This window comes from Aulostomus chinensis, chromosome 4 (genome assembly GCF_037954235.1).
Source record: "Aulostomus chinensis isolate RoL2024-O1b breed Wild chromosome 4, RoL_Achi_v1.0, whole genome shotgun sequence".
Taxonomy (NCBI): domain Eukaryota; kingdom Metazoa; phylum Chordata; class Actinopteri; order Syngnathiformes; family Aulostomidae; genus Aulostomus; species Aulostomus chinensis.
The window spans coordinates 13,813,795-13,836,173 of NC_141323.1; the positions used below are offsets into that span (position 1 = coordinate 13,813,795).

The following is a 22,379-nucleotide window of genomic DNA, read 5'->3' on the forward strand; positions in this document are numbered from 1 at the left end:
AAGTATTTTTAATGGTACTCCTTCACTGTACTGCAGTCATGTAACGTCACTTACTTATTTTCCACTGCTGCCACCAATTTTTACATAAACGAAAAAAAACCCTACCGTATTTGACAACGTTCTCCATGCAACGTGTCTTATTTTGAAAATCCAACCGGATGTGTTTCATAATACTTTGGGGCAACTGGTTGTGTCAGTCAGTCGGTCGGTGGTGCCGCTGCTGAGCAGAAAAACTGGGAAAAGATTTTTAAACTGGCACCACCAATTGAATTTACTTTTCATTTAAGCGGAAAACCACAAGACGAACAAACATTTTTCAGGTAAGGCAACACTGAAACGTTCAATTGTACATTTGAACTTTTTTCACGGTGTGGGCTGTGGCTAGTTTGCTAACATTAGAGCTAGAAGCTAACGATAAAGTTAAGTTTATGGAAGGAGTTTCGGTCCGTGGTGGTTTTTTAAATGTATTGGCATGAATAAAAGGTACTATGATAGAAATGATAAGATATAAAAATTTAAGTTTAGCAGTTCACCTCTGGCGGAATTCAACTAAGGTGGATATTTCAGAGACTTCAAGAGTCGAAACAGGAACTCAGTTGAGTTAAATAACAGTTTTCAAAATGTCACCGTGTTGAAGGAATTTTTTTTTTTTCCAATATACAAGATTAACCCAAGTAGATGCTTCAAGACGTTTCATCCAGTTTTCATTGCCCGGAGTGATGCAGGGCGGGGCAGGTTAAAACAGTAGAGATACCCCCCACCACCCCACCCCCTCCCTGGTCTGTGGCACATTAGTCTGGATGCTGTGCTTACAATATTACACATATGTCATCTTCTACCAACTGAAAATGGGAGTTGCTGCTGCTGCTGCTGGTTATCTGTGTCGTCGCGGGGTTGTTGTGGTCCTCGTCCAGTTCCACTTTGCTGCAGTGCCAGCTGGCTGCCAAGTCCAGTCCTGTCATCTGCACTGTACACTTCACAGGAACCGTAAACGACTGCTTTGGCTCGAGCTTCACTTAAATTAAGGGCTCCTTGTCCGCCCTGAGAGATGATCCATGTGTGTGAGGATGACGAGCTCTCATGATATTTTTATGAATCATTGGAAGTTATCAGTCATTGCAGCCATGCAGTTGTATTATTCATACACAACAAGGATCTCTCAATAAGTTTGTCTCTTTTTGGATCAGCGTTGCCTAGGTGAAGCAGTAGTGAAAGCTGCGGTTCCCTTTTTTTGTGTGGGCCATGTGAACTGATTCCCTGCTAAACATAGAATGGGTATTCCAATTTCGTCTGAAGGCGCTGTTCTCCTTTTCTTTTTTTTAAAGCTCTTAATTGGTGTACTGTTCTTCAACAGGACACAATTAGAAATAGTAAAACAGATATGAGCCATCATCAAGCAGGATGCCATCATGTAGCTTGTCAGGTTGTGTTTGTATGAACATTTCCTCGAAGCAGAAACCCAAAGATGGATTTCTCCACACCTCAGAAAGTTTGATTGTTTGCAACTTGACTAAATGGCATTGCAGTTGAGCTGAAATGACATTCAATTGACAGAAAATAGTTGGGCAAATTGCATGCTCTCCCTGTGCCTTGGTGGGTTCTCTCTAGGTGCTCCAGCTTCCTCCCACAGTCTAAAGACATCAAGAGAGGACTAAGCTAATTGGATACTCTAAACTAAACTGGCTATGAGTGTGAATGGTTGTCTGTCTCTGTGTGTTGGCCCTGTGATGAACTGGTGACCCGTCCAGGGTGAACCCCACCTCTCGCCCGAAGGTGAGAGGCTCCAGCCTCCCTGCGACTCTTAACAGGATAAACAGTCAAAAATGGATGGATGGATGGATGGGTTTGGCAAATTACCAAATATTCACTGGCTCTCACTTCTCAAGTGTAAATATTTACTGGCTTTATTCTTCCAAAATAGAAAACAGATTAACTGAAGTAAGAAAGGCCAAATATTTATGAGTAGTACAGTCTCAGCTGTGACAATATTCACCTTGTCTATCATTAAAGCCATGATAAATTAAACTACATGCCTTCAGATTGTCGATCAGCCAAAACACAAGATGTAAGCACATCATTTTGAACCCTTATGAAATTATAATGAACCATGTTCTTTTTCTCTGTCTCAAATTTTATTGTCTGGACAAATTATCATCCAAATCATGGAAATAAGGAGTAGCTTAATTGATAATGAAAATATTTGTCATTTCCATCCTCGATTGTAGCCACAGCCCTCTGGATAGACCTGGATATATCAAAGCATCTCTAAAAAAACCTCACATATTTCAGGCTCTCTGCTGCTTTTTACACAAATTAACCTGTAACATCTACAACAGCTTTCATGACGGGTGAAGTTGGGGCTTCCTCAGGAAAAAGTGCACAACTCTCCTGTCCATGACGTCAGGATCTCCCCTTCCCTGTCATGTAATACTGAATTTCCCCCCATTATGTCTCTGACCCATGCTTCTGGCATGTCCAGTGGAAAATGCCTGAAAGTGTGGAACAAATGCCATTGTTGTCCCCTGACCATGTAGCGAGGGGTTTTTGAGCAGGCGGACTTCATAGTTCTGTTGAGGCCATAGCTGAGCGGGTGTTTCTTTGCAGTATGGCTTATGCAGTATGAAGATCCGGTAGAGACTGGCTAGGTAGGAGGGAGTCCGAATCAAGAGGTTCCACATTTATAGGACCATGTTTGTGTGATCAGCAGTCCTGAGCAGCTGTCGAGCTCACATGAAGAAGGGGGGCAGAGGTGATTGACTGATAGAGAGAGAAAATCAAGGTCGTGACTTCAGCTCGTCATGGAAATGTGTGACCTTCACTTTTATGTGTGTGTTTGACAGAGAAAGAAGCAAAGGAATGAGTGTTTTTTTTTTTTCCACTCAAATCTCAGTTGGGATTTAGCAATGTCCTGCTGTGAAAGTGCAATATTGAAGGGATAGCTGAGCTCAGCTGTGTTCCCCGGCTGTGTGTGAGATATTGCATTTTTATGCAACAAAAGAAGGAAATGGCAACTGAGCTACCTTCAAATGGAGGGGGGAGGAAAAAATCACCCTCAATCAGATAAGTAATATTCATGTGATAAAAACACTGGCAATGTAGAGGGCCAACGTTAGCTTCCCTCTTATGTAATCTCATTGTGAAAACCCTGTAACTAAGGATTTTTGCTGAAGTGAGGGCTACAACTGGCAGTTTTAGTGTCATCAGTTCTTGTGTTGATTTTATGTTTTCAGAGGACGTTTACCAGTGGCAGTGTTTCATTGCTCACTCACGGTAGTGCTGAACCCAAAGGGTTATTGTTTGTTTTTGGTTCAGATAAAAGTGTTTGTGGGTTCCTGAATATACAGCTGGATTAGGAAGACAAGGATGATACCTGATGATGTCACTGAGGTTCTTTTAATCTGTAGTTTTGGACAATTTGCTGCTGTTTATAGTTGGTGATAATTTGCCGCTTTTAGCATTGAGCTGGATGTACATGACTCTGACTGCGTTCTGGAAGTGCAAAGAAGTGATGCAGAGATGAAAAGTGTGCACTAGGCACCTGTTTGTGAGTAAATAATACACTTTTGGGGTTGAAAAATGTCATGGTTTCTTAAAGCCCAAGTTATCATGTCCAACCTTTAAACAATAATTCCTTCGCTGAACCTTAAAAAAAGCAAACAAACATCTTTTCACCAAGATAAGTAACAACTCATTCTTGCACCTCTGAAAGATTGATTTTACCAAACCTTGGCTGTGTGGGTTCTCATTTGCACTGACAATCAGTCGGACAATGCTGGAAGGTCTCAGTATTTAACACGGCGTGAAATGGGCCGCTACAACCCTCAGGACAGCCTCACTATGCACACATTTCCCCTCTGCACCAGTTACTGATTAGTGGGGCCTACCGGACTGAGACAGAATGAACTGTTGAGATTGCATGACTCTGATGTCCTTGCTCTGCTCTGTTGATAAGAGTCTCTGAAGTGACCTGCTCAAGTTACCAAATATTCCTCAAACACAATGGGTGTGAGATGTATGGAGTGTGCAGCCTGTGACCACTCGGGTTTGCATGTTGGTATTCAGATTCTACCTTTTTTAGACACAAAGATAAACACACACTCACACACAGCTTAAGGGCAGGCATGCATGCGCCTGTCAGCTGTGGATGTGCTCATCTCTCTACTGAGTATTCTTATTGTTTTCAACCTCCTCAGCTCTCTTCATGACAGTTTCTCTGTGGCAACTTGCCAAAAAGAAACACAAACATGAATGCACATTTAATTTTTTACAGTTGTTTGTTTATCCTGAGGTTAGATCATAAATTCTGCAAGAGTTAATTTTGTATATTCACTTGAATTTTGATAAGTGAATCAGATTGTTATTAAGATTTTAGTCAAATGAATTTAGTCAGGATTAACTGATTCTTCACATATGTACCTTTTGATGCTGTTTACGTGTAATTTTATAATGCGTCTTGGGCAGTGGGATCACTCGTGGACAGTGCCGACGAACACAAAGTTTGTGCAATGAGATCCAGTCGGCATCTCAATCCACTTGCTGAGGTGGTCTTGGACACATTGGACCACATTGCTCTCATATTGTAAACACTAATGTGTCCTGAATTGTCTTAGGCAAGGATTTAACAGGTTAATACATCATTAATATGTGGTGGTTGTTTTGATGATGGACAGTGTACTGAAAATAGAAGGTCATCAACCCAATCCAACATTATGTGCTGTATCTCTGCCTCCGGTTGCTTTATTGCTCTTTAGTTTTCTGCCTGTTGTTACTGTCACGCGTCTGTTGTTTGACATGACTCAGGTCTTCTGACGTCTGGCAGCATCTGCTTATTTTAAAGGGATAGTTTTGATTGAGAATGACAGAACAAGTTACAGCATCTGCTTTCAATAACAAACCTTTGAATCTCCTGTCTTTTTTCTACCCCCCTTCTCAGCATCTCATTCTCAGCTGCTCTGTGAATCATCACTCACGCACCAACTGATATTTGGTAAACCTCATTGAACTGCAAATTTGATCTTAGCAATAATGTAATACCTATTTTTTGTTTTGCGGAGAAAGAGTAGTGACAGTGTGGGAATTTGTTAAACGTGCCAAGGTTCAGTTTAAGCATGATAGCAGTGAGGATGGAATGCATTTTTTTCACCTCTATCTCGAGGCTGTTGTCAGCAACTAAATTCCATCATGCTTAGTACATTTAGCCTCAGCAGTCTCTTGTGGATATCATTGTTGTGTTTGATTACATAATCACTAAGCCCGTAATCTAAGGACCCCTTTTCAGCCAAATTTAGGGAACATTAAATAAAGTGCCTCTGCAGCCTTGGTGAAATCATGCATTTGTTGTTTCTCTTTGTCACTTCATGTTAAGATGACAAAAACCTAAAGATTTTCACCAAATTCGACTCATTTTCTGTGTTTGTTCGCTTGTTCATAGCACCGCTGTGTGTTGATTTTTTTTTCCCCCTGTACCAATTGAGTGGACTTCAGACCTCCGCTTGGTCAACAGCATTGTTTGGACTTCTGGGTCAAGCCCCCATGTCCTACAGACGTTTGTTCCTATTCACTGTTGATTACATCAGACCCGGAGAACGGCTTTTGTGATGAAGGAATTCCCAAATACAGTTTGGTGGCTTCCTGGATATGCAAGGTCATTTTTCTATTTCATCTGTTTGCATGTTTGGATTTACATTTTTTTTTGTTTGTTTTCATTTTGCTAGAGGAACAGTTTGATGATGAAACTATATCGATTTGTCCCAGTTGGAACTCGGTATGCTTTTATATTTTACGTGGGCCAAGAAATCATTTATATTTTCATAATGAATTACTGTTATGACTGGGGTTACACTCCATAATGCTTGCATATCTGCCTCTAAAAATGAGGAATAGTAAGCATACTGTCTGAAAAGTTGGCATGTACTATTTGATTCTGTCGATCTCAGTCCTTCCTTGGTGCGGTGTACGTGATTAAAGTCAACGCAGGTTTATTTTATTCCCGGTGGTCATGTTGTCAGCAAAATGTTCGTCGTAGCAGGCCGGTGGCCATGTTTAGAACTGATATTTGTAGCTCCATCCATGTGTCCAGCAGTGGTTGGTGAGAGAGAAATATGGACAGCTGGTGTGGAAAGGCTAAAGGGACAAGTGGACAAGTCTGGATAGTGCGTGTGCAGAGAAATACAGCTTGCATTGGTTTCTCCTACATACACACCTAATTGAATGATGCCGCACCACAGCGATAATGCTTAATGTGAAAAAAAAACAAACTGGCTTTTTTACCAGTTACAGTGCATTAACAAAGGTATGTGAGGTTAAAGTTCTTGAATTCAAAGTTAAGCTTGATAACCATGTTGTCTCAAAATATGTCTTGTTATTCTTGGAACACAACAGTTTGAAAAATTAGCTCACCGGTAGATAGAGGCAACCTCAACTCTAAAACATGAAAGCTTCATCTCCTTATAAAGAGTGAGGATCCCACAGTGTTTTACAAACCCTTTTTCACATGGAGCAGTTTTTAAAAAGTTCAGTCCTATGTTGTCTTTAAGGTTGGGCTCTATTTTTTGTTGATCAAATTGTTCATGATGTGCTGCAGCATCAAAGTGCTGTGTTTTTCACTTGCTCTTGCAACTCTTGCTTGAAATTAGATTTAAAGTTGGAACTGGAAGTACAACATAAAGAAGAGTTTGGGGCGGATCCCTGAGTATTTTTAGGACAAAGAAGTAATCTTTCATGTTTGCAGCGGGGAATTTATTTCTTTCATAGACTTTTCAATGCACCGCTGCTCCAAGTTTTCTGACTCTTGTGTGGCGTGTCCAGCTTTTGCACGAATTTGCAGAGTTACTTTTTCTTAAGAAGAATCATGTAAACCTTCTATTTGTATCAGAACTAAGGGTGGATAAATGTCTTATTTGGTCTGATGAATCATCCTAATTGGACTGTTGTATCGAGAGTATTCGATAATCAGCAATAAACTTGTAAAATGATACGTTATATCAGTGATTATCTCTTACAGTTTTGCTTGGAAAATGAACATGTTTCTGATAAATTTTATGTTGACCAACAAATACATATATTAACATATCATTTCACCTGCCTATAATTGAGTCTAATAGCCATAGTTTTCTAGAAAAAATAGTGTAGTATCGATTAAATTGACTAATAATGCTTTAATGAAAAGAAAACTAATGTCCCATGGTAGAGTTTTGACCTCAGTGAACCATTTCTACGCTGACTGTCATTTACACATCTTGTCTTTTGAATCATTTGTCATCCAAAAATAACTTGAATCGAAAATTTTGTGATATCTGATGCCTCATTGTCAGCCAGACATACATGCTCTACGCACAAGGAAGTGGTGTTTTTATGGCTGCGTTAAGTAAAATGAAACCGAGGTTTTCTGTGGTGATGTTAACGGAGAACATCTGTTTGTATGTCTGGAGCTCAGTTGTGTGTGTATTTGCCTGTTTGACCTGATTGTAAACTACAACTCAGTTAAAGGAATGATTGTTCATTTTCCTCCCCGTCCTGTCCTGACCACAATACTGCCCTCTGTCCAATCCTGGCCCTGGAGGACTTGGGCCACTGACCATTGACCAACACACACATTCACACACTCCTCGTCTCACTGTCTCACTCCTGTCAAAGAGGCTCTGTTCACTCCGGGCAGTAAAATGCGTTTTGTGTGATCAAGTCCAGCAGAACAGAAATTCCTCAATATGAACACTGAAATTAGTCTAACTTGACTTTTTGAAATGATTTTATTAAAAAAAATCAGAGATGACACATTTAACTTGGGAGCTTGTATGTTTATAAAGGGCACTTAGGGGTTCGGTATCTTGCTCAAGGATGCTTCGACATGGTCACCGGGGGAAGTGAGGATTGAACCAGCGACCCTTTGATTCCTAGATGGCCACTCTACTGCCGAGCCATGCTGCCCCCAACCATAGTCAAAATATGCTTATTCAAACAATTAACAAACAGGGCTGATGTGTAAGAAATATTTTTAAAAAGGACCACAAAAAAACATTGTTTTTAATACTGAAAGCTGATGTAGAGACTGCATTGTTTTGTTTTGTTTTTTTTTGGTTTTGTTTTGTTTTTTTTTAGTTATAAATGGTTACATGAATATGGTGCCTATCCATTTGGTGACAACAATGTTCTTGAAAGCCGAGCCAACACAAATGTTGATGTCAGTAATTAGACCTAAATCCTGACCATCATCAGATGTTAAACTGTCCCTGTTAAGTTGGCTTGAAAATAAGAACTGCTTTTAAAATTCAAAATTCCAGTGCAAGATACAAACACAAGATTCATAGTCTGACCCCAGGATAAACACATGGAATATTTCTAAAAATAATTATATTCTGTAAGAGTGCACAAATGTTTAAATACTGCAAATATACAAAATCAGGCCTAGAACCATCAAATATCATTAATTATACAATATGGCTCAGCCCTGCTCTGAAGAACAAAGGGCATCAATTTATTAGTTTTGGGAAATAATAATAGAATTCTTATTATTGATCTTCCTGAAGTGTGGGATAAATTCTTCTACTTAGACGTGAGTTCACCAGATTCTCTCAAATCTAGTCCAGCTCGTAAGTGCTCATGTTAAGCAAATTTGAGTTTAAGTAAATACAATCTGCCTGTAGATGTTTGCAAGATCTGAAAAGGGACGGTCAGTCCGTAGGGGAAGAAGATGCTGGTGGAGAGGAGGATTGAGAGAATGTGCAGGGGAGGAAGAGGATCGAGTTTGGACATGAATAAAGAGAGACTGTTTGGGGGGCTGTTGAGTTTATATTGATGGACATGAGGAGAGACGAGGGGGGAGCATCAACAGAGGACTGTCTGTGGTGGCAGTCTGAGGGAAACGGAAGCTACCCGCTGTCTTGACAGTTTGGTCTTTTCGCTCTATAAAAGTCACACAGAGTCCTCCGAGGCTCAGCGTGTTGCAAGAAACCACTGTGGTTTCAGCTTGTATTGAAAATTGCAAGGGTGTAGAAATACACAAAAACACCCACCTGCTGCCTTGATTATCAAACCAGATCACACACATTCACTCCTCCTCCCACTCCCTTCTCTAAACAGTTTCTTGTTTTCACCTCCTTATCTGTGTGTGTGATCCACAAGCAGTGCTCTTGGGGGGAATGTTGTTGTAACGGCATGGTGATGTCACTGTCTGCTTTTGGTTTAATAACTCATGTCTCAAGAACCTTCCCTTCATCTCTGTTTGCGTCAAGTATTTCAGTTTTCCACTTTCTTAATCTTTATCTCTAAATAGTTGCCAAGATGGTACCATAGAGGAATTGAGAAATTAGAGGAAGTCTGCTCCTCAGCTGGGACTTAAACCTTTGTTAGTAGCATTTTTCCACTTTTCAAATAAATTATTCACTCACAATGCAATGTCAAAAATAACAGAAACAGTCTCTCCTGAAGTGATTTTTACAGAAGTTTCCATGCCCTGTCAGAAATGACACTCCATTGAAGGGGAATGTTAAGTGTGAAACGTAGATAAGTTTACTCGATCAAAAAAACAGTATTTGTTTTCATAATTACAGCTGATTCTCCATGGATTAATTGGCAAGTGAAATCATTGATTAATTGGTCTTTCATTGTTTTTCTAGGCCCAAGTGAAACTTAAAGGCAGCAGCAATGTCGGGCTCCTACGACGACTCCATGATTGATGTCTCCAGCGATAGCTTCTGGGAGGTGAGCTGCAGGAATTCCCGTCCACTACATGCACTCAAACCCAGCCGAACAAATTCTGTCTCATTGGCACCAAGTAATTGCGGAAATTATTGAATAAAGACACATATGTGGTATTACTCACTGAGCCTTCTGTCTTTCTTGTCCTCCTCCCATTGGTCTTGTCTGTCTGTGTCTTTGCTGTTGGTTCTCAGGTCGGTAACTACAAACGGACAGTGAAACGGGTGGACGATGGCAACCGGCTGTGTAATGATCTCATGAACTGTCTTCATGAGCGGGCGCGCATTGAAAAGTCCTACGCACAGCAGCTGACAGAATGGGGCAAGCGCTGGAGGCAACTCATAGAGAAAGGTTGGCATCGAGCAAAAACACTAAAACATAAGCTTTAGAACAACCTCTGTGTAGGAGATTTAGCTTCCAGAACCTCTAGTATAATACTACCGAAAGTATAACATTTAGAATATTTAGTATGAGTTCAACAAATATCCTTTAAGCATGGCTTTCATAAATGCTGACTGGTGTTAAACTCAGGCCCCCAGTACGGTACATTGGAGCGGGCGTGGTCTGCTCTTTGTACGGAGGCGGAGAAGGTGAGCGAGCTCCACATGGAGGTGAAAGCAGCACTGATGGGAGAAGACTATGAGAAGCTGAAGAACTGGCAGAGAGACTCCTTCCATAAACAGATGATCGGCGGCTTCAAAGAGACTAAAGAGGCTGATGACGGATTCCGCAAGGCTCAGAAACCCTGGGCAAAGAAGCTCAAAGAGGTCAGACCAGTCAGGATCTTGCACATAAGTCTGAATTTCTTTCATAAATCCAAATATTTCTGTAGATATGAAAACAAAAAATACACACAAAGTCCTGAAAAATGGAAAAAATTAATGGATGTGCCCTTAACATGAAGTGGCTTTCCACTAAGTTTCGTAAAAATGTGTGTGCTGTACATAATGCTGAAAGTCAGACAAACTACAGTGGCGGCGAAAACAACCTTACTGCCGGAGGTAATAATAGTCATTGAACCTGAAGGTCATTTCCGTCAACCCTGCTTCAGATTACAAACATCTAACTGCAGGCTGGTGAATTTTCAACTCACTGATTACCGCCATTAATTTTAAATTTTACCCCTCAGTACACGTGATTAGGTATTTTTGGAGTCACCATTGTTGTCTTTCCACTCCATGACTACCTTGCTTACTAAACAAGAGAGCAGAAGCACTATCATATCCCGGGAAAAGCTTTTGCCAAACAGCGCTGCAGTTCTTTGACTGTCAGCTGACAGGAAGGACATCGGGAGTTCGGAGGGATACTGGCAGCACTTGTAGTTCAAAATTAGGTCAATGAACTCCGCACTTGTTTGTTTACTTAGCAGAGATTCCTTTCTTTTTCTGCGAACATGCATGTATGTGTCTGTTAAAAGCCACTCCATGCTCCTTGCCCTCGTATCCTTTTTGTGGTGTCACCAGGGGGTGGGTGGTGACTTCCTGGCTTTGCCTTTTAGAACAGAACAATCCAGATTTGTTACCATAGTGATTTATTGATGGACTTGACAGACAGGGACAAGCAGAGGACAGGGAGGAAATTAGGCTTATTAACTGAGCTAGAAAATTGATGGTTGTCATGCTGATGGGGACAGTATGTCAATAAAGACATATGTATGAGCTGAGCCCTCGTGGATGTAGAAGAATACTGGACTGGCTGTTATTTTCTGTTAGCAAGGATGACGGCCGATGTCCTTGATAAGTGTCCTCTGATTTAGCGCATGATTGCTGCGTGGCTGCTCTGGCCTCCACCCAAGTAACATTTGGCACTGACCAAGACACTCTTCAAATAGAGCCATGGTGGATGAGTTCACCTACTCATTTCTTATCTCTCGGACTTCAGATATCAACAAAGTGACTGAGGAATGGTTAAGTGCATTAGTGATTAAACTCCTCAGCTCATCCTCACGTGTCTGTGTTACCTTACCGTAGATGAGTGTCAACTATTTCAGGGGTTCCCAAACTTTTTAGATCCTGATTCCAAAAATAGAATTGGCAGAGACGTCGACCGCAACTTTCCGCAGAGGTCAAACTTGGCCCCCCCCAAATTTAAATGTGTTTTTAATGTTTGTAATGTTTTTGGCTTTTTTTCCCCTTTTTTTTCCTTTTTTTTTTTTGCATATCTCTTTAGCCTATTTTAAGGATAAAATCCAACCTCTGCATTTCTGTTGACTGTCCAGTTGTCCAAAAATATTTATCCATAAGGATGTTTGAAAACATAAGAGCTCAAAAACTGCCACCGCTCTTGTTTTTTCCCCCATATCTAAGCGAACTTAAATCATATATTTAATGAATAAAAAGAGATTCTGATTCTGATTCGTCCTCGTGATTCTGAGCATTAACACTTGCATTAAAAAGATAGAGTAAAGTGAGTTTCTCACACATTCTAACATGTAAGCACTGTATTCTCACATTAGCCATGCAAGCAACATGAGGAAATACTGATCATAACCATCATTAGTCTAGAGAATCACAAAAGATAGTCAGTCCCTCCCAGTTAAAAATTTGAGGTTCTTGCCCTACGCCTGGTTGAATCTGCAGGTGGAAACCATGAAGAAGTCCTATCACTCTGCATGCAAAGAGGAGAAGCTGGCAGCCAGCAGGGAGACCAACAGCAAGCTGGAGAGCAACAACAATCCTGAAGCCCAGAAGAAGCTGCAAGAGAAGGTGGAAAAGTGCCAGCAGGAGGCGCAGAAGGTAGGATGCAAAAATGTATTCCATCCTTGAAAACTCGTGTTAAAACAGGCCACCATTTATTTCCAGTCATACACTTTTAGATTTTAGTTAATACTGTAATTTGTGGTTCCATTCCTACTTGTCATCCAGACTAAGGAACGCTACGAGAAATCCCTGGAAGAGCTCGACAAGTTGACCCCTCAGTATATGGAGAACATGGAGCAGGTGTTCGAGCAGTGGCAGCAGTTTGAAGACAAACGCATTCGCTTTTTCAGAGAGCTGTTGTTAGAGGTGAAACAGCACCTGGATCTTTCAACCAATCACAGGTCAGATATTCTCCACATATAAAGTGTTAGTCATTTTTACTGCCATGTTTTTCTCACTCAAATACATCGCTCTTCGACTGTCATTGTTTTTATAGCATATCCTCACTTCCTGTTTTGTCTGATTTATAACATATTACAGCACTTCATGTCACATTGTATTTGTTAGACCAGAGCGCTACACAATCAGAGTTTGATTGATGGCTTTCCAGAAATGAAAGCAGACCGAAACAATGAGTCTGAGGTAGATGTGAGATTTCAGGAATGGCTCCGATAATCTCTTCACTCTCTGTAGATTCCAGACAATTTACCACACGCTGGAAGACACAGTTTCTGCTACTGATGCTGAAGAGGACTTAAAATGGTTCCGATCCAATCATGGCCCTGGCATGCCGATGAACTGGCCCCAGTTTGAGGTATGAGACTTGATTTGTTCTTATAAAAAAAAAAAAAAGAATGGTGGAAGGCTGATTTTGATATGGAAACATGGAGGACAGCCATCTCTCAAGAGGCTCCCAAAATGTTCTCACGTCCCATCAGCTGATGCAGTCATGGATGCCTCTTTTTTTAATTACAGACTCCTAAGGGAAGGTTTTTGTTGATGCTGTCTTAAAGGCATAAAGTACTAGTCTGTATATATTATTTAGAGGTTATTATGAATGATTTGCCCTCCTTACTTGTCTTGAAACTCCTCTTAAGGACCTCTGCTGCTGTGAGAACCACCAGACGGGAGGAAATTGACCTTCAAATAACGTTTAAAAATATCTGAGAAGAAATGGGCATGGGCAGCTTTGTCCTGATGCCCAAGCAGGAGTTAAATCCTAGTTTTATTTTCGTCACTGGTGTGTGCTGTTTGGCAGACGGGATGGAAGGAAACGTATCCTCAGCAGTCAGAACGGCAGTGATGGATGAAGTTAATGTCATCTTCCAAACTAAGGGTGAAATAGAAACAATGGAGGGCAAGCCGGAGCTGCACTTCATCACTAGGCTGCTGCTGCGGCTTGGTTTTTGGAAGTTTCAAACCTTTTCTGTTACCAGAGACACACAACAAAACAACAAGTCACTAAATTTAAAGTCTATATATCAACAAGGAACTTGTTTGAGTTAGAGGGAAGATCTGTAGAACACAAGACTTGTGAAAGGGCCAGAAAAAATAGCATTTTTATGTTAAATGGAGCTTAAATTGGCATTGACCAATGTCACACCCTTCCACGAAGATTTGTTAAAATTATCCTGGTAGTTGTTGAGTAATTTTGAGCTCCTTGGCGGAGGTAAAGAAAAAATAACACCCTAAACACAGCACATTTTTATCTTTTGTTTTGTAAAAGTAGCAGGTTATAAAAACTGTTTTAATCTCACGCTGATAGAAGTCATTGCTCTTTTCACTCACTAACGCTATTTTGAAGCTTTTTGAGAGTGTTAACGCTGTTCTACACCTGCTTCCCTTTCCCCGTGTTTGACAGAATTTGGACTGGTCCCATCCTCGATCCTTTAAGAGAAGGTCCATTGTAGTGAGTCCTGCATGGGAGGGCTGTTCTGTCACAGCAGCCATGGGAGGGAGGGGGGGGATCCTTTTCCCACTAACACGCTCACTCTGTACTGCATTCCTTTGTGTGTGTGCTTGAGGTGCTTTTTATCTTGCATAGATGTGGCCCCCAATTTTAATTAAAAAAAACAAAAACGTATGCAAACACGTGGCTCTTCCAGACATCACCGGACTGTCCTTGACTCTCTCTTCGCCAGAGAATGTTCACACAGACGTGACTCTTCCTTTCACCCATAGCTACAGTATATGTTAACATAAATTTCCTGGACATCAGAATTCCTAGAATTACTCAAGTCTGACTTTCTAACTTTTGAACCCTGACCTTTCTGGGCCTCACTCAGTCCCAGTCTGTTTGAACCCTGCAGGATGCAACCATAAGGCCAGACAATGTCTCCGTTGTCAATAACTCGGCCAGGAAAACTTCTGTAGATATTTGAGAGGCCTGACAAATGAGAGAGGTCAGACAAGCACTCTGGAAAGCTTTTATTACCCTCCAACTACTGTCAGAATTATTGCTATAATTAGTTTGAGACTCCAGCCGTGTGGTGACAGATACTAAAATTGGCCATAGTTGTTCAACAAGGCATTGAATTAATCGTAGCAATAACCATTGTCCCAGGGTGAAAGTCGGAATAAAGGGCATTTTAACTGAATGTTTAGCCATCTCTGTGTACAGAAGTCATGGGTTTCATCATTGCTGTCATTTGATAAGACCATCTGTTCCCTGCTCCACTCTCGCGGGTTAGCCTCTGGTGGAGGGGAGATTCTCTGCTGCTGCGTTTCTTTCAACAGGTGATGGAGACTCTAGCTGGTTTTTCTTGCTACATGTTGTGCTCAGACCAGACACAAAGCAATTTTTCACATTGTTTTATTTTCATGAAAATAAAGTTACCACGGGTTTGCTTTTGTGTATTTTTCTTTCCGCTGTTTCAATTCAATTTAATAACCATGACAATGGAAAGTTTTTCAACTCGTGAATACACAAATGACACAAAATTGAAAATTCATGCAACTGGCCATCGCAAATTTGCACCTTTTTACTTTTGACTTTTTATGTAATTGTTCCCTGTGGAAAAAAACAACTGCTTGGTGTTTGGTCTAAACTGAACTTAGAGGTGCTGTCTCTAACACTGATAACTAGACATCAAACCAGGCGTCTCCGCTGGATGTAGCATTCTCATCCTCTCTCCGTTATTCATCCACCTCTCTCTTCTCACCAGTGAAACAATGAAATCTCCCAGTTCACGACATCCACCAAGGGATGTTAAAGATTTTGTAAAAATCAACAATCTAGTACAGCATTTCCTTACTTATATGGATGCAGACCTTAACTTTAGATGCTTCTCCCTGTTTTTATCAAGTGTTAGAAGTAGCACCTTTAAACTCTCATGCATGTAACATTTTGAAGTCGAGACGTGTCGGTGTCACAGTCAGAAAAATATCTTACAGACTTTGTACTATGTTCAAGTGTATGTTCTTGTTTTTTCACTACCAGCCGTGACGGCATGTTTTGGTTTGGAACCAAACTCAACCACTCCAGCAAGATGTTTCCTTCAGTCATAGGAACAATATTTCAGGCAAATGTGTGTGTATGTGTGTCGTAGGACTGGTCTATAGACCTGAACCGGACCCTGAGCAGACGGGAAAAGAAGAAGCCATCAGAGGGCGTCACACTCACTGGCATCAGTCAAACTGGGTCAGATCAGCCTGTTCAGCCTGCCAAGACCAGCAGCAGGTAGATGTTTCCTCACTCGCTGACTCACTTTTTCTCTCTCCAACAAACACACACACACACACACACGTTAAATGGAGCATCTGTTCTCAATACACACGTGCACACACATACACGCACACACACTCAGACTCAGACACTCCCTGTATCCTTAATCCAAATTCCACACGTCAGAGATAATCTGGTACACCTTACACAGTATCTACCTCTACAGGAATGCAGTAAAATGTTGCGTAAAGGAAGCTCCGGGTATTAAACCTGGTGGTGCAGCTGTTTCCGTGACAACAGTAAACATTATGTTGCAGACCATTTGGAAAGCAGTATTCCCCGTGAGACTGGAGTCTGCTGGTACATAGTTGAGAGAGTGCCAGAAAACAAATGTGGAAATGTTGCTTTCACACAATGAGACATTCATTGTCTGAATATAGGTACCAGAGAGTTCAAAGGATTAAATGAAACGCCTGCCTTTCATTCAGACACAATTAAACCTCACTCTTGTTTTTATAGCTTAATATTGGCTGTAATGGATTTCCCACACATCAACGTCCAAAAGCCCAATAAAAATAAAAAAAATAAAAACCCTGGACAACTTCCAACATTGACCTTGGCTGCATGATTTACAACAAACCTCTCTTGACAGATAATGGAATTAAATCGCTCTGTCAATGTTAATACGTACTTAAAGCTTGATTGACAGTTTTTAATAAAGCAATATAGTCCACATAATTTGAGATGAGATAAGAACTTCTTCGTTCCTACAGGGAAATTTATTTGCGGTGACACCGCTTAGGACATATTTTTAGTTCATGGAAACAACAGCAAACAGATGATTAAGATGAAAGCTCCCCAGGATCCTGACATCAGGGTAAAATAAACACCAGGCCTACGGGGTTGACTTTTTCCTGCGTGTGTCGTCGTTATTGTGATGTATTTATTATGTATTTAAATGGCTCTTTGTGTTTGAAAGACTCTTGACTCTTTACATTCCTCTGCAGTTTGTTAATGAGTTTCCCTGAATCTGAAGTGTAAACAACCACTGACACGAGTAGGAAGATGTATGTTCAGACTTGAGCAGAGCTCTCGAGGAGTTTGGAGAGGAGTTAACTCAGGGAATGTCAGGCATGGAAAGCATTTGACCTCTGAATTTAAAAGCGCTGCCTCTCCTCCCCAACCAGCATTTACGACACAACGCATTTGTTTACAACACATTGTCTTCCAGACATTTTGTATAGCTTTAGTTCTGACTGTTTATGAGTATGTAAGTATAAGTTGGATACAGTTCAGGCTCAAAATTTGACTTCACAGTGAAGGTTGACTTATTGTATGTTATCAGTTAGGCTTTTCAGTTCAGTAACCACAAAAAAATGTTCCTAGACTGCATTACCTCTGACCTCCTTCACCATACCATCCATTTTTATTCTGATCTTTAACTCTGACAGGAAAAGGAAAAGCCCAGTCTACCTCATAAGCAATTTGATGGCCTTCTTTGAATCTGATCCTAAAATAGACAGTTTTGCAAGATAATTCAGACAAGTAGTCATGTGCTCATATAGAAATGCACACAACTACATTCATGGTTGTTATCGGCTTTGTTTGTTGACTGAAACCATCCAAAGTAGCATTTTACCAGACTCCCTCTAGAGCAGTGTTTGGTGTAATAACTCCACAGGATCTGCTCTGAGAGCATGGCGTGACTATGCAAACAAAGGCGTGGACGGTACTCCCTTTATACCCTCGATAGCAAACTGAACTCTACTGCTGTTCATGGTCCAATAATTGTATGAGCAGGAGGCGGAAACCCCGTGTGTCCTGCCGCACAGATGAAGGGCTCGCACACATCTGTGTGCAGGGATCTCCCTTCACATGACTTCTAAATTGTTAGACATAGATTTAAGAATTTGTGTTCCCCACCAATGTAATCCAACGTAATCCAGTGGAACCTTTGTCATCCAAGTTTTTGTTTGTTTACTGTTCAAAACACATTGGTTTACTCACTCATGCTCACAGTTACATGCAAACACAGCATTAAATACTGTGTATTTGTAATGTCATTTGCTGTTTGTTAAGCTTCGCCCCACTTAGCAACTGTGGCTGCACCTACCAAACTTTACGTTCCATCAGTGCTAATTGAGCCTCACTTTTGTGGTGCGTGACTTTTGATGTTGGCAGCTACGTAACAACAGTTGCTGTTGTTTGATCTGCAATAGTGGGCATGAAATGAAGCAAAAGTTAACTTGACAGTAGGTGGGAAACTGGCACAACTCCTGTCGATTCATAGTAAAACAAGGACCTGCAAAAGCATCTTTAATATTAGCATCACAGCTGCTACATACTGTGCTAAAAGATGGAGGCAACAGCTGCATGTCTGAGGCCTGATTTCAGCATCCTCACACATGAATAATCTGTTTCAAAGACATGGAAATAAAGATCCATGATTGTTGTATTAGAGTATAAATCAGATCTTGAAAGGCCTGCTGGGCTGTGATTGGATAATAGCTGTGTGGGGAGGGGTTACAAGATGGTTATGGGCCAAAGATTTTGTAACCCTGAAACACATTTCAGCATCTATGTCTCTCATCATCTGGTGTGTGTGGCTTCATCACTCTCAGCTCTCTATGTCACAGGTGTGTCTTTATTTTCGTGTGTCATCACCATCTCTTACTGTGTCCCACATCATCAGCCTGACTGTGCCTAGCGCAGCACCTGTGGGCTCAAACCCGTTTGACGAAGATGATGAGGAGGAGGAGGAGGAGGAGGAGGAGGAGATGACAGTGGAGCAGCAGACCACAGTCAACCACATCAGTGTGAATAAAGAGGAAGTGAAAATGTTGGTGAAGAGAAGATAACACCTGCAGCCTTCCCCGCCTCTTCTGTTTTTTTTTTTTTCTGGATCGCCGCTTGTGTCTTTGCTAGTTGTGCTTCCTCGCATCTTCCTTCTTTCTCAGGCAACAGGTCGTGTCACTCTGCATGGTCACTGAACGGCATGCCACACAAAAGAAATGTGTGTGTCTGTCTTTCACTCCTAACAGGACCATGATTCGCAGAAGGACACTGAGGGGGCGCAAGTCTGTCTTACAGTCAAATCTGAATATTGGTGTGGGTTTGTAACGTCTCCCAAGCTATTGCACCTCATGAAAGTACATCAATGTCAAAACCCCAAAACTTGAAATTTTTGATACAAATTTCAGACTCCTCTTAATGTTGGCATAAATCAACATCAGTTCCAAAGAAAATCTTCATTATTAACCAAATGGTTGAATAAAGAGTATAAAAAAAATGTATTTTCGAACACTGAAAAGATCTGGCTGTAAATCCATTATAGGTGTTTCCATGTGCATTTACTGTTGTCTGTCTGAGCCATGTTCTCTTTGGTGTTTAGGTGGCTCCCCCTGTTGGTTAAACTCCAATCATGCCTTGACAACAATGATTTGCTTTGCTTGTCGTCGCTTCATCGTTCATGTGCCTTTTTGTCCTGTTGTTTTGTTGCATTGCTTTCCTCCAGCAGTGAGTGCACTCTCAAAGTCCTTCATCTTCAAGTGACATCAAAACATTTGTCTGAACCTCGTTGCATTGATGTCACGTTAGCATGATTTCCACTCATCTCAAGTGAGCTGCCATGAGAATGTTTTCAGGATGAATCACACAAGCTGTCTGTGGATTTATGGATGCATTTGGCTTTTTGTGTTGTATTATTTCTCTTGCTTTTTGTTTTTAAACTTTTCTTCCTCCTTCCTTCTGCCCGGCATGCTGGACCTTCTCCGCTGGTACACAAGGTGCTGTGATACACTCGATAATTCTCTAAGCTGCTGTTGTATGTGTCTGTCCAGTGCCAACAGTACAGAGAAGACTGCAGACTGGTCAGATGAAGACACAGCTGTTAACCCTTTCTCAGCCAACGGTAATGGGAATCCATTTGAGGATGAGCCAGCGTCTCCCGTCGTATCTGTGCCTGTCAGAGCTCTTTATGACTACGAAGGCCAGGAGCAGGATGAGCTAAGCTTCACAGCAGGTACGCAAAGGGAAGATAATGACAGATTTCAAAACCAAAAACAACAAATTCCTCATCTACTCACAACAGGAATGGCATCAGTTAGATTCGATTAAAGCAATTACCCAAACCTCAACATTTTTGCTGTCTAAATGTCTTTACACTGCTGTCACCCTCTGTAGCCAGATTTATTTATTGTAATGGGAGTGGTGGAATCCAGATATCAGTCTGTTTTCTTGCGTCTGCAGGTGATGAATTCACCAAAATCGGTGAGGAGGATGATCAGGGCTGGTGCAAAGGTCGGCTCAAGGATGGACAAATAGGCCTTTATCCCGCGAACTACGTGGAAGACATCCAGTAACTAATAATGACCAGTGAGTAAACAAGGAGAAGGAAGTGATGAGAGCGACGGCGCGGCTGGAGACAAGGAGGCTCTGCTTTACTGCCAACCCTTCTCCCGCTGTTGGTGAAGACTGGACTGAGCGGGAGGTGGACCTGTAAGAGAGGTTGCAGACTATAAAAGGACCAGGTGAAATACTGCTGCTTGCTACACCTCGCAGAAGCTAAGTGCAAGAGTGGAAATTAGTTTCCAGCTGATCAGCCACCGGGAAGATGACAGGGAAAATATTCTGTCAGTGTAAGAAATCTTATGTCACTCAGACCACAGTTGTCTTACAGTCACTCAAAAAAATAGCTGTTACTGTGCTGTTACAAGAATAGCTAGTATATATGAAATAAGACTCATGAAAATGTGCGTGTGAATTTATATATAGTTTAAAGAAACACTGGGATGACAGTCTGACAAATTGTCTCTTTACATGCAGCCTTAATATGCAAACCTCTATGGATTCATTACCCTTGTTAGAAGAATAATTATCTGTTTTAGCTTTGAACTCCTGTCAAATTCAAACACGTTGAGGCAGATATAACTTGATTTAAACTAGTGCTTACATGGTTCAGTCATTCCTTTCAGGGTTTTTGTTTCTCCATTCAGTTTCTGACTGTTGTGGTTATTTCACAGGGAACGATGAAGACCAGTAGAGCCTTATTCTGATGTAGCCTTCATACAGTTCACAGCAGGTAGTTTCCTCTAGGCACTGCATTTGAATGTATAACTCACTGATTGTATTTCTCACTTATTTTTTTCACCGATGCTAACATTGGAGTTTTGAGACCACTGTCCTCAAGCCTTGCAGACAAACCTTTCGACTTCCTGTTGAATGTAGATTGTAATGTTCTTCTCATGCAACACTGAACGTTTTAGTTTTTTTTCTCTCTCTCTCTCTCCCAGAAGGTTTTCTCACTTGAAGTTCCTTGTTTTTAGTTATCTCACTTGGTTTCAAATATCAAGTAATGGGAGAAATGTTTATTAGACGACATATTACAAGTTGAGCAATAAAACCACGGTATGGTATTGTATACGTGCATGTACATAGGATGAAAAATATGGAAAAAATCAAAGGTTGAGATCAGATATAGTTGGAAATTGATTGTTAATTTATGATGCCACAAGTGCTTTCTTGTTAAAATGCTGTGACTGAGAATCAGTTTGTACAAAAATTGAATGTTTTATGGCAAATATCCCTCGAACCCTTTATTTTGTCATTTGTAAACATGATTATTTTCCCTTTGCAGGGGTTCATGCTTAATCAACAAATACGATGTAAATAAATCTTGAAAATGTTTTTTTCCTTAAAGCTATGTCATGAATAATATACCGTATTCCATTATTGTTATACACGTTTGATTATCAAATAATTTCAGCTTGCCCTTTTGCAGAAATGAATTGCTTTTTTATTTGTGCAGGCTCCAATATGAATTAATTGCATAGTTTATCAATTAAATCCTTGAAAAATGTAATTCTGATCTTTAACTGCAGTTGGCAAGGAAGAAGAGTTGATAAGTTTCACCATGTTTTCAGGGCACGCTGTCAGACACAGCAATGGCTGTACTTGCACACCATAAAGTTTGTAAATGTTGTCACACAACATAATAAATGGATTTATTGGAATAATGTTTTTTTTTCTTTCTTTTGTTTTAAAAGACTTACAATTTTTTTTTTATGTTTCACAAAATGTCGAGATATTTACATAGTCTAATAGGAGCTTAAAATGTTTTTTGTGATATGATCCTTTAAAAGTTTATTTTCTGCAAATCTTGGCTGCGAGTAGTCTGCCAGAAAGATTTTGATTATCTACAAAAAGTATTTTTTTAAAATGCTTGTCACAGCTAAAATCAATGTATCCAATTAATCTGAAAAAAATGAAAATATGCATATCATTTTTTGAAAGATTGATTGCCAGCCTAATACTTATTTTAATATTTTTTTACAAGGTTTGTATGGTTTGAGCATATACTTTCATACGTTGACATTAATACT

General features: G+C 40.6%; 1 protein-coding gene across 4 annotated transcripts; it reads left to right on the top strand.

Moving 5' to 3' along the window:
* The first annotated feature begins 185 nt into the window (after positions 1-185).
* Positions 186-22,012, top strand: pacsin2 (protein kinase C and casein kinase substrate in neurons 2). Of its 4 annotated transcripts, XM_086201942.1 has the most exons (12): positions 186-320; positions 9,615-9,699; positions 9,891-10,047; positions 10,228-10,463; positions 12,276-12,431; positions 12,561-12,736; positions 13,029-13,149; positions 14,197-14,244; positions 15,884-16,014; positions 18,692-18,838; positions 19,839-20,020; positions 20,248-22,012. In XM_086201942.1, the coding sequence occupies exons 2-12, from the start codon at positions 9,643-9,645 to the stop codon at positions 20,358-20,360; spliced, it is 1,524 nt and encodes a 507-aa protein (XP_086058068.1). In that variant the 5' UTR covers positions 186-320; positions 9,615-9,642; the 3' UTR covers positions 20,361-22,012. The 4 variants fall into 4 exon arrangements, with proteins under 4 accessions (XP_086058068.1, XP_086058070.1, XP_086058069.1 ...); XM_086201944.1 differs by lacking the exon at positions 18,692-18,838 and having other exon boundaries at positions 20,248-22,010; XM_086201943.1 differs by lacking the exon at positions 14,197-14,244 and having other exon boundaries at positions 20,248-22,010.
* Positions 22,013-22,379: the final 367 nt, after the last annotated feature.